We start from the raw sequence: 16,526 nt of genomic DNA, 5'->3' as shown, positions 1-16,526 counted from the left end.
ATTAGAAAGTTGCAAAAGTTTCAATTTTGTCATTCTGAATCGTTGACGTGTCTTAAGAGTTAAATACATTATGTCTGGACTAGATATTGTTATCACAGCTGAACAGCCTGCCTGCACAGCACAGCTCTGTGCTATTGCAGCAGGCGTGACATACAAATAGGTGGCCACTAGGGGGCGCTGCTTGCAAACTTTTTTTTTTAATGCTTTTTTTTGGGCATGAAATGATTAAAAAAAAAGTGAAATAAAAAAAAAAGCAAACACAAAACTGCCTAGCTGAAGCCAAGAAGTGCACACAGCCGGTGACGCATGGGGCAAGGACTCAGACAGCAGCAGCTGGTAGCAAGGTATCCTGGCGACTCTGCATGCCTGGGCATCTGCAGCAGAGTCAGAAAGGAGGAATACTGGCAAAGCAATGAAGACTGGACTTGGGGAGGCAGAGACAGCTCAGCAGGTGGCACTGAAATGGGGTAGAGCACATGCTGGCAGCACTCTGGTAATTCCATACTGTGTGTGATGACAGCAGCAGAGGGTGGGGAGTGGGGCAGAGCCTGGCACTGGTGGGGGATCCTGCTCACAGGGCAGTGCCCCCTACACCCCTCACCCTGCAGGGCTGGGACTGTTATTTGGGTGTTGCCAGAGGCTTTATTTGGAAGGAAGTAGGGGAGAGTTTTAGGTAGGAAATGCTAAGGGAGGAGACTGGTCCTGTATAAAGGCTGTGAGTGAGTAAGTGAGACCTGTAGAGGGGGAGCCCCCATGCTGAATAACTCAGGGGGAGTGACTAGGACAAGACTCAGAAGTTGCACAACTACTTGGAGGATCCTCATCAGATCTGAAGAAAAGGAGGAGGTGCTGCTGCTGCTGCCCTGGAGGGGTGCTGTGCTGATCTGCCCTCCATGTGCCACACAGGCTGCTCTGGGCACCAGCACTTGGATGGGGACTTGGTCCTGAATGACACATGGCCTGACAGGGCCCCCCACACCTTCCTGTGCTGAGCCTCCACGTGGGACTGGACGATATTTACTCGCTGAAGTGTGATCATGGAGCTCCAGGTCCTGTGTGGGGCTTTATTCTGGGTCCTACTGCCCCTGGCTCTCCTGGCAGGTAAGGATCACCTCCCTGTGCCAAAGCCTTCATTGCTGCTGGCACACTGACAACACACAGGGACCCTGCCATTATAGGATCTCCTGTACTCAGGGTTGTTTTACTATTTACTGTACAACTCAAAAGTTACTAGTTAGTGTTTATGTTTAGTATTTGTTACATCCATCTGATAATTGTCCCCATAGTCAGGTCCTCCTGTAGGTCTGTACATTCGTCTACTAAGGTCTATTACTCAGGTCAGTGTCCGCTGTCTTCTAGGAATGGCTGATATCATCCAGTATGTGAATGCTTGTCCAAGTATTTGTTGATGGGAGATGCTGGGATATGTAGTTCCACATTAGCTGGAGAGAAAAAAAAATGCAGACCCTTTGCAAAATTGCCTATTGTTTACTGGGACTGTCGAAGGGGGATGCTGGGGGTTGTAGTTTAACACTGGAAATTTTAACCTGAATTGTGCCTATGTTTACTTGACTGTATTTGGGGGAGGAGGGGGGAATATATGATGGAATAACATTGGCCCAAATATTTTTTTTTCACATGTTAGGACTCTTCAGATATTATTATTGTGTTTTTAATATTTTTTTGTTCTTTTGAAAAAAAAAAAAAAAAAAAAAATCACAGCTTGCACTAGTCGTTCAAATTAGACTTGTCTTTTCTGGGGAAAAAAAAAAAATCAAATCCTATATGGATCAGTCGTACAACATCCCATTTTTAGAGATACATTGCCATTCTTAACATGGAAACTGTGTTTGGGCTTGTAAATTTTATTATTTGTTGATGTATAAAAATGAATAATCCGTGGATGAAAAAGCCTGGCCTGGCAAAAAATAAGAGACCACTGCAAAATTTTCAGTTTGTCTAATTTTGCTCTCTATAGGTATTTTTTAGTAAAATATAAATTGTGTTTTTTGACAACATGTTTCCGAAGTTCCAAGCAATGCATTTTGTATTTATTTTCTGAAAGTGAGAAATGGTCAAAATAACAAATAAAAAAAAAAAGTACATTGCTTGCAGACCTCAAGTAATGCAAAAAAAACAAGATCATCATCATTTAGAAACAACAATAATGTTTTAACTCAGGAAAAGTTCAGAAATCAATATTTTGCGGAATAACCATGATTTTTAGTCACAGCTTTCATGCGTCTTGGCATGCTTTCCACCAGTCTTTCACACTGCTTTTGGGTGACCTTATGCCACTCCTGGTACAAAAATGTAAGCAGTTCTTCTTTATTTGATGGCTTGATTACATTCCAGAGGTTTTCAGTGGGGTCCAGGTCTGGAGACAGGGCCATGACAGGGATTTGATGTAGTGGTCCTTCATCCACCCCTTGATTGACCTAGCTATGTGGCATGGTGCATTGTCCTGCTGGAACAACCAGTCCTCAGGTGATGATCTGGGGATGCTTCAGCAAGGCTGGAATCGCTTGTTGTTCTTTGCGAAGGACGTATGAATCAAGCCGCATACACAGGACAATGTGTCATGCCACACAGCTAGGGTCAGTCAAGGTGTGGATAAAGGACCACCACATCAAATCCTGTCTTGGCCCTGTCTCCAGACCTGAACCCCATTGAAAACCTCTGGAATGTAGTCAAGAGGAAGATGGATAGTCACAAGCCATCAAAGAACTGCTTAGGCTACGTTCACATTTGCGTTGTTGGGCGTTGCGTCGGCGACACAACGCATGCAAAACGCATTGTTTTGTGACGCATGCGTCCTTTTTTGGCATGTTTTTTGACGCACAAAAAATGCAACTTGCTGCGTCCTCTGCGCCCTGACGTTTGCGCCAAAAAACGCATGCGTCACAAAACGCAACACAACGCATGACCATGTGCCCCCCATGTTAAATATAGGGGCTCATGACGCATGCGTCGCCGCGGCTGCGCCCGACGCAATGCAAATGTGAACGTAGGACGCAACGCAAATGTGAACGTAGCCTTACATGTGTGTACCAGGAGTGGCATAATGTCTCCCAAAAGCAGTGTGAGACTGATGGAAAGCATGCCAAGACGCATGAGAGCTGTGATTAAAAAGCATGGTTATTCCACAAAATATTGATTTCTGAACTCTTCCTGAGTTAAAACAAAAAAAAAAAAGGAGCACCGTGGTCGATAATTAATTGCATTCTTAAAGTATGCCATTGCTCACCGGTAAGATTCGGCAGCGTGATACCAGATAATCGCAATAGTCCTTAAGGTTTTCCCAATGGGAGAATACATTTGCATGAGATAATGGATATCCACAGTGGATGAGGAGTCCCCTGAGGACAGGCAGGGTGCAGGGCTTGTAGCTGTAGTTTCGGTCCTTCCGTGGAGGTGCTGAGCTTTCGGCCTCATACATAGACTGGTGTGTAGGCTCACTACTCAGGAATGTCTGTCCCAGCTGATGCATCACTCTGCAGGCAAAGGCTTGAATTCAACCAGTAATCCATAAAATAACAATAATTGGCCTGGGGGTAATTGAGCTGCTTGTGAAACTGCACTTCATAATCATGAGGATCATCTGAGAGCTTGACATCACCATTGTCTCACACCTCCAGTTTAACTCTTTTTCTTCCTTCGAATAAATTTTGGTGAATTCACACGTGACGGATCTGTTGTGAAAAAAATTTCCGCCACCGTCCTATTCATCAAAATGGTGATTGGCAAAATTCACCCGAGCATGCTCAGATACCACTTATTTTTTTTCTGTGAGTGAAAATCACAGATGGTAAAGAAAATTGACCCCAAAATAACCCCTGCACACTCAGCCCATTTTCTTTGCATAAGTGAAAAACGATGTCTACCTGAATCCTTATTATGGGATTTGCTGTGGATTTGTAAAGGATAAAATCCAAGATCGTGTCTGTAGGAAAAGTTGCCATGCGCCTGGTACATCTGCAGTTCTGGTCAATTTACCCTTCAGATTCTTCTCCGCACAGTGTCAATGAAATTTTACCAACTGGCCCAAGTTATAGTACGCCTGTCCGAACCCGGCCTAATACAAAGCGTATTTTCCCACAGATTTCGCCCTGTGTATTTCAAAGAGTAAAATTTAGCAACAAAAAAAAAAATCTGTGGCATTAAACAACTTTCTATAAATGTAAATTCTGCAGCACAAGTTTCTTTTTCAGTAGAATGTGGATAACGTTTCTTTAATATTCGGTGGACGCCAGGATTTTTCGGCCCCCAAATCTGTACCGAGAATCCATTGTATCAGTCTCTTGGCCACGTTCACATGTAGAGTAAATACTGCGCTCTTTGTGCAGAAAATCTGGTGCATTTAAGTAACGTGGATGAAACTTTATGAAAGTGTGTGTGTGTGTGTATATGTATATGTGTGTATATATATATATATATATATATATATATATATATATATATATATATATATATTGAACTCCAATTATTAATTTTTATTTTTTTTTTGTCTTTAGCTAGTTGCACTTTAAGTGTAAAATCAAATGTTTTAAGTACTAAAAAAAGAGGAAAAAAATGCACCAAAAAATGAAGAAAAAAAATTTAATCAGATTATTTTTATGTATTTTGCGAACAAAAGAAAAACACAGCATTTACAATCTTAGGAAATGGTCGCACATACGGGACAAGTGATTGGGGTCTTCAAAACCCAATCCCACTTGTATCTGATTTTCTTGCAGCCTTTTTTTCTTATTATTGTTATTCTTTTTATTTTAGCGCCATTTATTCCATGGCGCTTTACATGTGAGGCTTCCTATAGAGTCCTCTTGGGGCCATTGTCGCGTGTGTTTGGCCATGTGTAGCTATGTTGCACAGGCTGCTTTGTTAATGCACCTGCAAAAGCTCATGATGTGCCAGATGATTGTGTCATTTATGTTCCTGTGCACGGATCACTGCTGCTTCATCACTACAAAGCCGGAGCGCATTCATTGTGGATCAGCCGGAATCTGCACAGAATAGAGCAATGAAGCTGGGAATTCACTGCGATTTAAGGTTTGGCTCATTATACAACTCTGGCTCCATTTAGATGTCCATGTTTCGCCTACCTGTTCTGGGTTCTTCACGGATAGGACACGTATTCACTATAGTCTATGGAGCTGTTCACATATTGCAGAAGAATCTAAACGTGTCCAACTTTATGGGCCCCTTTAGAAAAATAAAAGGAAAAAAAATCACATTCCCAGTCCATATTTCATGAACCATTCAAGAAATTTCCATAAAATATAAATAAATATATATAATTTTTTTATTTTATTTTTATTTTTTGCACCAAACTTTAATGGAAAAAAAGTGGACATCTGGATGAGGCCTTACCATCACTCTCTAGATAGTATTTCATCTGATAAATCAGTCAGTAACTTTTAAGGGCTGTCCCACACGTCCAGATAATTCCGGTACCGGAAACAATCGGTACCGGAATTATCCGTGTCCCCCTGCGTTTCTGGTGAACATCAGTGTGGCACACGTGTGCCGCCCGTGTGCCCACTGGGTACCACACGCACCGTGCTGGGTACCACACGTACTACCAGCATCTGGTGCTGAATCCGCAATTCATATGTTCCCTGCAGCAGCGTTTGCTGCAGAGAAAATATGAATAATAGTGTTTAAAATAAAGATCTATGTGTCCGCCGCCCTCCCACCCCCTGTGCGCCCCCCCGCTGTTCTGAAAATACTCACCCGCTCCCACGTTGGCTGTCGCTGCTTCCTGGTCTGGCCCCATCTTCTCCTGTATGCGGTCACGTGGGGCCGCTCATTTACAGTCATGAATAGTCGGCTCCTCCCCTATGGGAGGTGGAGCCACATATTCATGACTCTAATCGTCAGCCCCACGTGACCGCATACAGTAGAAGGGGCGGCCAGCACAGAACACTGCGAGGGAGGCGGGTGAGTATTTTCAGAACAGCGGGGGAGGCGCACGGGGTGGGAGGGCGGCGGACACATAGATCTTTATTTTAAACACTATTATTCATATTTTCTCTGCAGCAAACGCTGCTGCAGGGAACATATGAATCGCGGATTCAGCACCAGTGGGGGGGACAGCGCTTACTGTAGCGCTGTCTCCTGCACGCCACACGGACTGCACACGGAGAAGGTCCGTGTGTGGTCCGTGTTTTACACGGACCCATTGACTTTAATGGGTCCGTGTAATACGTGCGCTCCCACGAACACTGACATGTCTCCGTGTTTGGCACACGGAGACACGGTTTGCAAAAAATCAATGACATCTGCACAGATGCATTGATTTTAATGGGTCTACGTGTGTCAGTGGCTCCGGTACGTGAGGAAACTGTCACCTCACGTACCGGAGCCACTGACGTGTGAAACCGGCCTAAAGAGAATCTGTCGGTGTGTTTTTTTTTGCTATATATTCAGAGCAGCATAGTATAGGGTACGAGTGTCTGATTCCAGGGATGTTTCACTTATAAGGCTGTGTATTGTGGTTGCAATACTACAATCAGTCTTTTATCAGCACGAGATTAACAGTAAAGGACTGCATCTCCCGTGCAGACTAGTCTGTGTAACTCCGCCCCCACCACTGATTGGCAGTTCACAGTATACGCTGCCAATCAGCAGTGGGGGCGGGGTTTTACACAGCCTGGAAGTCATAGCTCTGCTACATCTACATCAGACAAAACAGGGATTCTATCAAAAGTACACCAAGCAGCTCAGTAAGTGACACATCACCGGAATTGGGGTCTCTTGCCCTATATTATGCTGCTCTCAGATTATATAGAAAAAAAACTGCTCCATAACCCACCTGAAAAGCTCTGAGAGTGGATCTATGCATTTCTATCTAAAAAATAAAATGTATATTATTTTTTTTTCCTCTGTAGAAAATAATATACCAGCAAATGGGGAACAATTGCAGGTCTGCTAGCATTGACGTTCATCATCCTAGTTCAGCCCTACAGCAGACTTGTACCTTCCATTGATATTATAGGCACAGTCATGCCCTGCGGTAATTATGTATACACTGTTTTTGTCACGGGTTTGCCATGGGAACGTTTATTTGTTATTGCTTTTTTTTTTTTCCTTTTTTGAGGGGGGGGGGGGGGGGGGGTCTTGCACGGCTGCATTGCCACTGTGCTTGAATGTAGGAACTGTTATTACAGGCATATACTTGAGATATGGGACCCTCACCCATCCTGAGAATAGAGGGCTGTGCTGCATTTTTTTTCTAAGTTCTGCAGGTGGTGATAAGTGAATATTGCTGCCCCTTCATTCTCAGTATCACTGGCCGGGGAAGACCCAATTTCTGGGACCAATGACACAGATCTTAGTGATTGGGCTGTTCTTTATATTACCTGCACTACATCCTGTTCTGCTTATTATATTCTCTTCTTTTGGAGAGCCCATTGACACCCTCGGCACTTTGTATGATCTGCCAAGTTTAAGCAAGAAGGAAAGTGACAAATGGTCAAAATGTGTTTATGGCTTAGAAATAAGTTGTCAGTTTTCATTTTGGGTATCCTCTGATACTGCCCCCTCCCCCGTCATTTTGTTAGCGATCTCAAGCCATATGTGACGGCAGCTCGTATGTTTTACTGTCTGTTTAGTGTCACAAATCCTAAATTGTATGTGATATGAAAAAAAAAATTGTAGCGTGAAAGACCTGCCCCCCCCCCCTCAAAAAAAAAAAAAAAATGGAGCTGAATTTTATGCTGCTGTGTAGTCCTTACTTAAAGGGAATCTGTCAGCAGGTTTTTGCTGTGAAATCTAATGGCAGCATGATGTAGGGACAAAGAGTCTGATTCCGGCGATGTATCACTTATTGGGCTGCTTGCTGTAGTTTTGATAGAATCCCTGTTTTTCATTGCTGTGGATGTCACCGTGATCTGATTTCTGAGCTGTGTATAACCACACCCACACCACTGATTGGCTGACTGCACAGAAAGCAGCCAGTCGATGGTGGAGGGCGGGATTACACAGATTAGCTGGACTGCCTGGCACATGTCACTTAAGGTACCTTCACACGAAACGACTTTGTAACGATATCGCTAGCGATCCGTGACGTTGCAGCGTCCTGGCTAGCGATATCGTTTAGTTTGACACGCAGCAGCGATCAGGATCCTGCTGTGATGTCGCTGGTCGCTGAATAAAGTTCAGAACTTTATTTGGTCGTCCGATCGCCGTGTATCGTTGTTTGACAGCAAAAGCAACGATACCAGCGATATTTTACACTGGTAACCAGGGTAAACATCGGGTTACCAAGCGCAGGGCCGCGCTTAGTAACCCGATGTTTACCCTGGTTACCAGTGTAAAATGTAAAAAAAACAAACAGTACATACTTACATTCGCATCCCCCGCCGTCTGCTTCCCACACTGACTGAGCGTCGCAAAGTGAAAGTGAAAGCACAGCGGTGACGTCACCGCTGTGCCCTGCTACTGCCGGCGCTCACACAGTGTAGGAAGCGGATGCCGGGGGACGCATGTAAGTATGTACTGTTTGTTTTTACGCTGGAAACCAGGGTAAACATCGGGTTACTAAGCGCGGCCCTGCGCTTAGCAACCCGATGTTTACCCTGGTTACCCGGGGACCTCTGCATCGTTGGTCGCTGGAGAGCGGTCTGTGTGACAGCTCTCCAGCGATCAAACAGCGACGCTGCAGCGATCGGCATCGTTGTCGCTATCGCTGCAGCGTCGTTTCGTGTGAAGGTACCTTTAGTCCTCTAGTGATAATCTCCTACTGATGAAACACTGATTGTATTGAAACTACAGCAAGCTTCTGAGCAAGTGACATATCCCTGGAATTGGTGTCTCTTCCCCTACATTATGCTGCTCTCAGATTAAACAACAAAAGACTGCTGACAGATTCCCTTCAACAGACCCATTTTAGAGTAGGTCCAGTAACAGTACCTTCTGAACATCGGTCACAATAGTGCTGCTTTGATCTACAGCCTGCTCTTTAGAAGTAAAACTTTCCAAGAAGTGAAAAGTTAAAGAAATTATGAGCTGGACTTTCTATTAGTTATGATGTAGTAGTTGTTCTCTTCAATCAAACCACAAACATTTTCATTTGTGCCAGAGGATTAATACTGTGTGTGATCCCAATGCAGCAGACGGAGGGGGACACGGCATCCAAAATGCTTCACTGTGAACAGGACATGTATTTTGGGGGGGTTCGGACGGCATGTAGGGTGGGCTCCTGGGTATTTTTCATTTCTCATGCCTGTTTGGCCACTTTTTGCACTGTGGAATGAAGCCATGCTGTGCCATATATCAGTTTACTGCTGCTTTTATGGGAGGAAGCTGGCATTACACCATCAGCCCTAGGAGCGCTCGGCTATTCCTATCAGTATCTCCCTAGCTCCTAACCATTCATGTTTATTTCAGTGGGGAGAGATAGGCTTATTATCTTCTTTTGGAATAAAAGATGGGGCATGTCAAAATCCAACATGCCCAATCCTCCTCCCCAACCTTGATAGCTTCCATTGGGGAGAAATTACGATCATTTATTAGATGATAGCTAAGCTTAATGTATATCTGCACTTTTAAAAACTTTTAGCATGGCAGAAGTTTTGACCGGGATGCTGAACCTCCCCACTGATCAATAAAACAGGCGGGCAGCGCTACTCTGCTGAGATCCTCTTCATCCTCCAAGGAGAGCAACATGTGGCTGCACTTCTTCTGCCCCTTTATTTTAGCAATCAGTGGACCCAGACCCCCAAGAATCAAAATATCTGACTTGTCAGGGTGCAGTTAAGGTCTTCAGAAGCTGTGACTATATCCCACGGTTGGTGACAATAACTTTATTTCTTCTGACTCCTTCCCGCCCAGAGCAGCGATGAATCTCGTTCCTTTTGCATTTTGTTTGTTTTATTAATTCACCTTTTGTGCTTTTACACCGATCTCCTCTTATCCCTGAGCAAACATTATGTGGCTTCTATGTAAAGTGTTTCCAAAACCGCTGCACACAGCCCTGTTTATAATATTTATAATATATAAATATTTCTACATGTAAAGGAATGATTTGAATAATTAAGCCGGTCACAGTCATTACATAGAAGGGGTCTGACTTGGCTCTTGAAATGAGCAGTCGGGCAGCCCCCTTTACTCACAGCACTGATGACGTGCCCACTCGGGGGAAACTCTGTTCTGGGTTGAGCACAAGCTGGTATCAGTGACGACCCGACCCCCCCCCCCCCCCCCCCCATTAGAGCAAATCTTTTGCAATCTGTTAAAATAGTACATTTCAGGTTTAATGAGATGTATGTGTATATAACTTTTGGGAGAGAGGGTGTCCCTTTATTCTAAATTCCCACGGTGCAGATCTTCCGTACCGCTGCGTTTTCACAGTGCTGGTGTTATTTTAAGAAATCTCATGCACCTGTTGCTTATTTCCTTGCAGACCTGACATTTCAGTGATTTTACAGCATGTTTCACAAGTTTTCGAATAAAATGGGTGGGTGGGGAGAAATATGCAAAAAACGCACGTACTTTGCGGTTGTTTTTTGCTGTAGAAAAATGCTAAAAATTGTGTTTTTTTGCCTTCACATGCCTATAGGCTTCATTCCCTCTCAGCTATTTTTCTTTCTAGGAAATCTGCTATGGATTTTTTTCCAAAAATTCGAGTCCCACGTACTACATTTTGCTGCAGCTTTCATCCACATCGCTGCTGCATAAGGCTACTTTCACATTAGCGTCGTGCACTGCACGTCGCAATACGACGTTGCGGCGCACCGACGCATACTGTGCAAGCGCCGCACAACGGGGGCAGCGGATGCTGTTTTTCAACGCATCCGCTGCCCCATTGTGAGGTGCGGGGAGGAGGGGGCGGAGTTCCGGCCGCGCATGCGCGATCGGAAAAGACAGGAACGACGCACCAAAAAACATTACATGCAACGTTTTTTGGTGGCGACAGTCCGACGCAACCGTCGCACGACGGTTGCGACGTGTGGCAAAGCATCGCACTGCGTCGCTAATGCAAGTCAATGGAGAAAAAAACGCATCCTGCAAGCACTTTTGCAGGATGCGTTTCTTCTACAAAACGACGCATAGCGACGTGCAGTGCACAACGCTAGTGTGAAAGTAGCCTTAGTCTGGGAATTTGCCTCTGGTGTATCCCATGCAGCAGTCCCACAGCCAAAGCTCAGCGTGTGCATGTAATGTTACACAGGACCTGCAGCTATTTTGCCAAATTAATGATACGAGGGAGGGGGAAAAAAAAATTCTCTCTCTCTCTCTCACTCTCTCTCTCTCTCTCTCTCTCTCTCTCTCTCTCTCTCTCTCTCTCTCTCTCTCTCTCTCTCTCTCTCTCTCTCTCTCTCTCTCTCTCTCTCTCTCTCTCTCTCATGAAGATTTTAGAATAATACATTGAATACACAGGATTCGGCCGCGCCAATTCGCGGCCGGACTGCGCCTATCGCTGATTGTTCGCGGCCGGCCATGTAGTATATAACAGGCCACGTAGTATATTGCACAACCACTTAGTATATAGCGCAGCCACGTAGTATATAACACAGCCCATGGAGTGTATAACAGCCCACGTAGCATATAACACAGCTCATGTAGTATAACACAGGCCACGTAGTGTATTGCACAGCCCACGTAGTATATTGCACAGCCCACAGCCCACGTAGTATATTGCACAGCCCACGCAGTATATAGCAATGTGGGCATCATATCCCTGTTGAAGAAAAAAAAATTTAAATAAAAGTTATATACTCCCCTTCCGTTGGCCCTGGATCCAGGCGAAGTGGTTACCAACGTTCCTCGCGCTCTCCGATCCCAAGTGTGCATTGCGGTCTCGCGAGATGATGACGTAGCGGTCTCGCAAGACCGCTATGTTATCTCGCGAGACCGCAATGCATGGAGCAGTCTCCGGAGTGTCGCGAGGAGCGGGAAAGGCCGGTTCTGGATCCGAGGGGCCGACGGACGGTGAGTATATAACGTTTACCCGCGACCAATGAATATCCATGACAGACAGAAATACAGACAGACGGAAGTGACCCTTAGACAATTATATAGTAGATACAGGGGTGGGATTCAGCCGGTACGACCCGGTACGGGGCAGCCGTTTACTAAAATTTCTATCTGCCAGCGTTCCGGTAATTGAAAATGCCCCCCACCCCCGTCGCCGCTTATGCCTCCTGCTCCCTGTCTCATACTCACCTCACCTGCTCCAGCGGTGCCGGCTGGTCTGCTCTCAGCGACTGCACGACTGCAGCTCGCCGTGTGTGAGCGGTCACATGGTGCCGCCTCATTAAGGTGATGAATATTCATGAATATTCATCATCTTAAATGACCGTACCACCTGACCGCGGCGCTCACACAGGACGAGGAGGACGGTGCAGTGCTGCGCAGGGACAGAGCGAGGTGGAGGATTCCGTTCCTCTGCTACGCGGTGTGTGAGCCTGTGAGGTGACTCAGGTGAGTATGAATCATTCCAGCCAGGGAGGACGGGGGAGCCGGCGGGGAGGAGGAGGTCCGCGGTGGACGGCCAGGACGGGGAGCCATGCCCATGAATGATACAAGATGGGACTGGGAGCGTCGGGGAGCCGGCGATGAGCCACGCATGGGGGGGCGGCGGGATGAATCATGAATCATTCCAGGCAGCCAGGGAGGATGAAGGGAGCTGGCGGCGAGCATGTAGGAGGTCCGCGGTGGACGGGGAGCCATGATGCAAGATGGGACTGGGGAGCCGGCGATGAGCCACGCATACGCCGGGGGGGGGGGGGGGGGAGATGAGCCAGTGCGTGGCTCATCCCCCCCCCCCCCCCTGTATGCGTGGCTCATCTCCCCCTCCTGTATGCATAGGTGGGTCAGGCACTGGCTCATCTCCCATCCCCCCCCCCTGTATGCGTGGCCCACGCATACGGGGGGGGGGGATGGGAGATGAGCCAGTGCCTGAGCCACCCATGCATACAGGGAGGGGGAGATGAGCCACGCATACAGGGGGGATGGGAGATGAGCCAGTGCCTGAGCCACCCATGCATACAGGGAGGGGGAAATGAGCCACGCATACGGGGGGGGATGAGTTACCTATGCATATAGGGAGGGGGAGATGAGCCATGCATACATGATGGGAGGGGGGCCATTATACAGTATGCATGGAGCATCATATGTGGCCTTTATACAGTATGGAGCATCATGTGTGGCTATTGTACAGTATAGAGCACTATGTATGGCCATTATACTGTATGGAGCATCATATGTGGCCTTTATACAGTATGGAGCATCATGTGTGGCCATTGTACAGTATGGAGCATCATGTGTGGCCATTGTACAGTATAGAGCACTATGTGTGGCCATTATACTGTATGGAGCATCATATGTGGCCTTTATACAGTATGGAGCATCATGTGTGGCCATTGTACAGTATGGAGCATCATGTGAATCGTGCCACTGGGCGTGACTTATTAGTATGGGCGGGGTTATTGAAAATGGGCATGGCCAAAATTCCGGCCGCCGCGACTTAGAGGACCTGTTGTTAAAAATTTGAATCCCACCCCTGAGTAGATATATTTATAAGTTACGGTATATAGAAAAATATACCAAATATATTATCTATCTGTCATCAATGAGGACAGCTAGGAGATCTCTTTTGTATAAGGGTGATGTGTGAGGACCCCTGTAGTAGATATCTGACATATTCTCCCTGACGTGGAGGTGTTACTTAACATGACTTCAAGAGTGGCTTATATCTCTTCTCACTTGTGCAGTAACCTCTGCAGCCTTCAAGATGGACACTGAGGTTATCACCAAATTGAAGTGTTGACGAGGCTGTGAAAAATGGGTTGATGCCTTGGTTTGGCAAGGAGTCAACTGGGATTATACAAAAAAGTCCACAAATATTATTGTAGGCACTTCATCAACTAGATATAATGAGATTCAAACTAAATAACAGGTCGAATAGAGAAGAGATCCATGATGAAAATATATATTTTTATTTAAAAAATTATAATGCAATCAATTAAAATCCCGGAAGAAGCTGGCGGTGAAACGCGCTCCGGGGTGAAGGGACGCCGAGGTGACTTCCATCAGCAGAGCTTCTATTTGCCTCTACACATTCAGGTAAGAAAACGGCCCAAAGCACTTTACCACTGATATTAACCTGTCTCCTTCATGAAGGAGTGAAGGTCACTTGTGCAGGGAAAAATATCGCTTGATCCCCATTGGACCTCATAGCTTGTTAGAAGAAGACAGCAGAACCATCCATCTGGATCAAATCGGGCTGCTTTTCTACATTTCCACCCCCTCCAAAAAATAAATTAAACCATGCAAGAAATTTGGGGTGATGCAATGTATTATGGCCACCATAAACAAGAGGGAAAGTGTGTCCTGGCTGTTGTTTGGAAATAATGATCGGGCATGTTGAATTTGGATGCCTGATCGTTCTGTGCTGCTGCCAGTAGCCATTTACTGCAGTGTAAACACATGCATGCTCAGTTAACATGAGCGTGTGTATATGGTGGAGAGCGGAGAATTGGTTGGTGGCTGGACAAGTATTTGGCTGATGGTTACCTAAGGTGTAGGAGCACCTTAATTTGCAAGTAGTATTGGGTATGGGCACCCTCTTATAACTTCCGCATTAATACATCTGCTAGATGGTCTGTGGTGACCAGGATGCAGGTGTCTGGAAACTGTTTCTCCTCCATGTAAAATAAGAGGAAATGATACTGCTGGAGAAGTAAGTTTTGTACCAGATTGTGGGAAGATCGAAATCCTTCAGTAAAGCACCCCATGAGATGTCGTCTGAGTCAGACCAAGTGAGTCAGAGGGCGCCATGCAGAGAGGAAACCGAGTTACATTAGTCCTCTTAAAGGGAGACTACACTAGACTGCTCTGACTTCTATGGTCATACCTTCTCATTTTCATCCGTGTCGTAAACCATTGGGTAGATTTGTCTTCTAAATGAAAATCTAGATTGGATGGAGCAGGGAATATTTACTTGGGAATCCTAGTGCTATGTGTGTGTGTGTGTGTGTGTGTGTGTATATATATATATATATATATATATATATATATATATAAAATTTTTTTTTTTTTTTTTGTCATGTATTCATGGACCTGCATTGGTGAGTGCCCATGTGGACTACCCCGTAGACTGTTATAGGTACGGTTACCTAAAATATGGATAGCACTTGTATGAGAAACTATTACCCAGTTCAGATTATGGACCGAACAGTGGGCACATTCCTGTAAAGTGGACAGCTAAAGGGCGAGGTGGAGCAGCATTGGAAGGACTCCACCAGACAGCACCTCATGAGTCCACTTGGTGAAGGTTTTTTGTTTGTTTAGTTAAATAATTTGCATTGAAAAACTCCAAATACAGAATTTCCATTTTTCAAATAACCTAGATAAAGTATCTCAACTTCAATTCCCTAAACCCAACATCCCAGAGGACCATTTTAATTTTCAAAGCAGTTCTAGAATAACTGTGTATAAAATTCGTAGAATGGGGGAGAAGAATGGAAAAAGAGGACTAACAATTAAGGGACAGCATGGTAGAAGATTTGTGGGCAGCTTTGGCATATCCTACCAAGGACTCCATGTCTTATCAAATTTGATGATCACGTTCTGTTTATGATGGACTCCTCTTTCTAACCAGATTATATTATTTACCCCTCGTTGTAGTTCTCCTATAGATGGAGGTTGTGTGTCTCGCCAATGAAATGCAAGAAGTCTAAGTGCCGGGAATAAGATCTGAGAGATACCTATGAATAGGGGCAAGTCGGGATCCACTCCATCTTCATATAATACCAAAATACATATACGGGGATGTGTTAACAATTAAAAACTTTTAAGGACAGAATTTGTAAATAATTGTTCTATCAACCAATCAGAAAAACCCTTTAACTTTGATCCTTCACCCAAATTAGGATTATGCCATAGTGGAGTGAATTTGGCAAATTTGTTTCTCCATGAGGAATCCACGTGAAAAGCGCCTAATAGAATGAACGTGATGCACGACAATGTCAGAACGCCATTGCTACGTACACGTTCCGTCTTCTGTCTCTTCAGAGTTCGGAAGCCGTCTGCTTTTTATTCTTGACATGATAGAGTAAGCTGCTTCAGGAAAACGACTGGCGGTGTTTTAATGGTGCAGTTCGCCTGGGAAAACTCTGCAGCTGCATCGGCGTCTAAAAGCTGCTGTCTGCACATTGTCTTAGGCTGGGAGTGGAGTTGGGCTACATCTACCATAAAGAGGCCATTGTGTTGGCCATGTGTCACCTTATAGGAATTTCGACACCATCCTAGTGCATGATTCGAGCTGGTGCCGCACTGCAGCCGGAGATGCCTTCACCCTTTTGAAGAAGTTGTGAAATGCTCATTAGTGCATTATCTCCGGCTGTATAAGGCTCGGTACAAGGCTCTATACCATTACGCTATGTGTCGGAGGTGTCTTTTTGGCCCTGCTGCAGTCACAACCTTCGCTGTGACACCGGTCTAATAAGACAATATGCTTCTTTCTTTCTGTTTCTATTTGCGCTTTTTGAATATCCTTTTATATACAGATTTTTTTTTTT

The 16,526-nt window shown here is 45.3% G+C and overlaps 1 protein-coding gene across 6 annotated transcripts in view; it reads left to right on the top strand.

Moving 5' to 3' along the window:
• Positions 1–309: 309 nt before the first annotated feature.
• The window catches only part of PIEZO1 (piezo type mechanosensitive ion channel component 1 (Er blood group)), a 175,283-nt gene continuing 159,066 nt past the window's right edge, over positions 310–16,526 (top strand). For 4 of the 6 annotated variants that reach the window (XM_077288416.1, XM_077288418.1, XM_077288417.1 and 1 more), the window contains exon 1: positions 311–1,101. In XM_077288416.1, coding sequence (XP_077144531.1) covers positions 1,038–1,101 — 64 coding nt within the window. In that variant the 5' untranslated portion in view covers positions 311–1,037. Of the gene's footprint in view, positions 1,102–16,526 lie in introns of all 6 variants that reach the window. The other 2 variants (XM_077288420.1, XM_077288419.1) reach the window with 2 other exon arrangements.

This window comes from Ranitomeya variabilis, chromosome 2 (assembly GCF_051348905.1).
Source record: "Ranitomeya variabilis isolate aRanVar5 chromosome 2, aRanVar5.hap1, whole genome shotgun sequence".
Taxonomy (NCBI): Eukaryota; Metazoa; Chordata; class Amphibia; order Anura; family Dendrobatidae; genus Ranitomeya; species Ranitomeya variabilis.
This window is presented reverse-complemented; position numbering and strand designations above follow the sequence as displayed.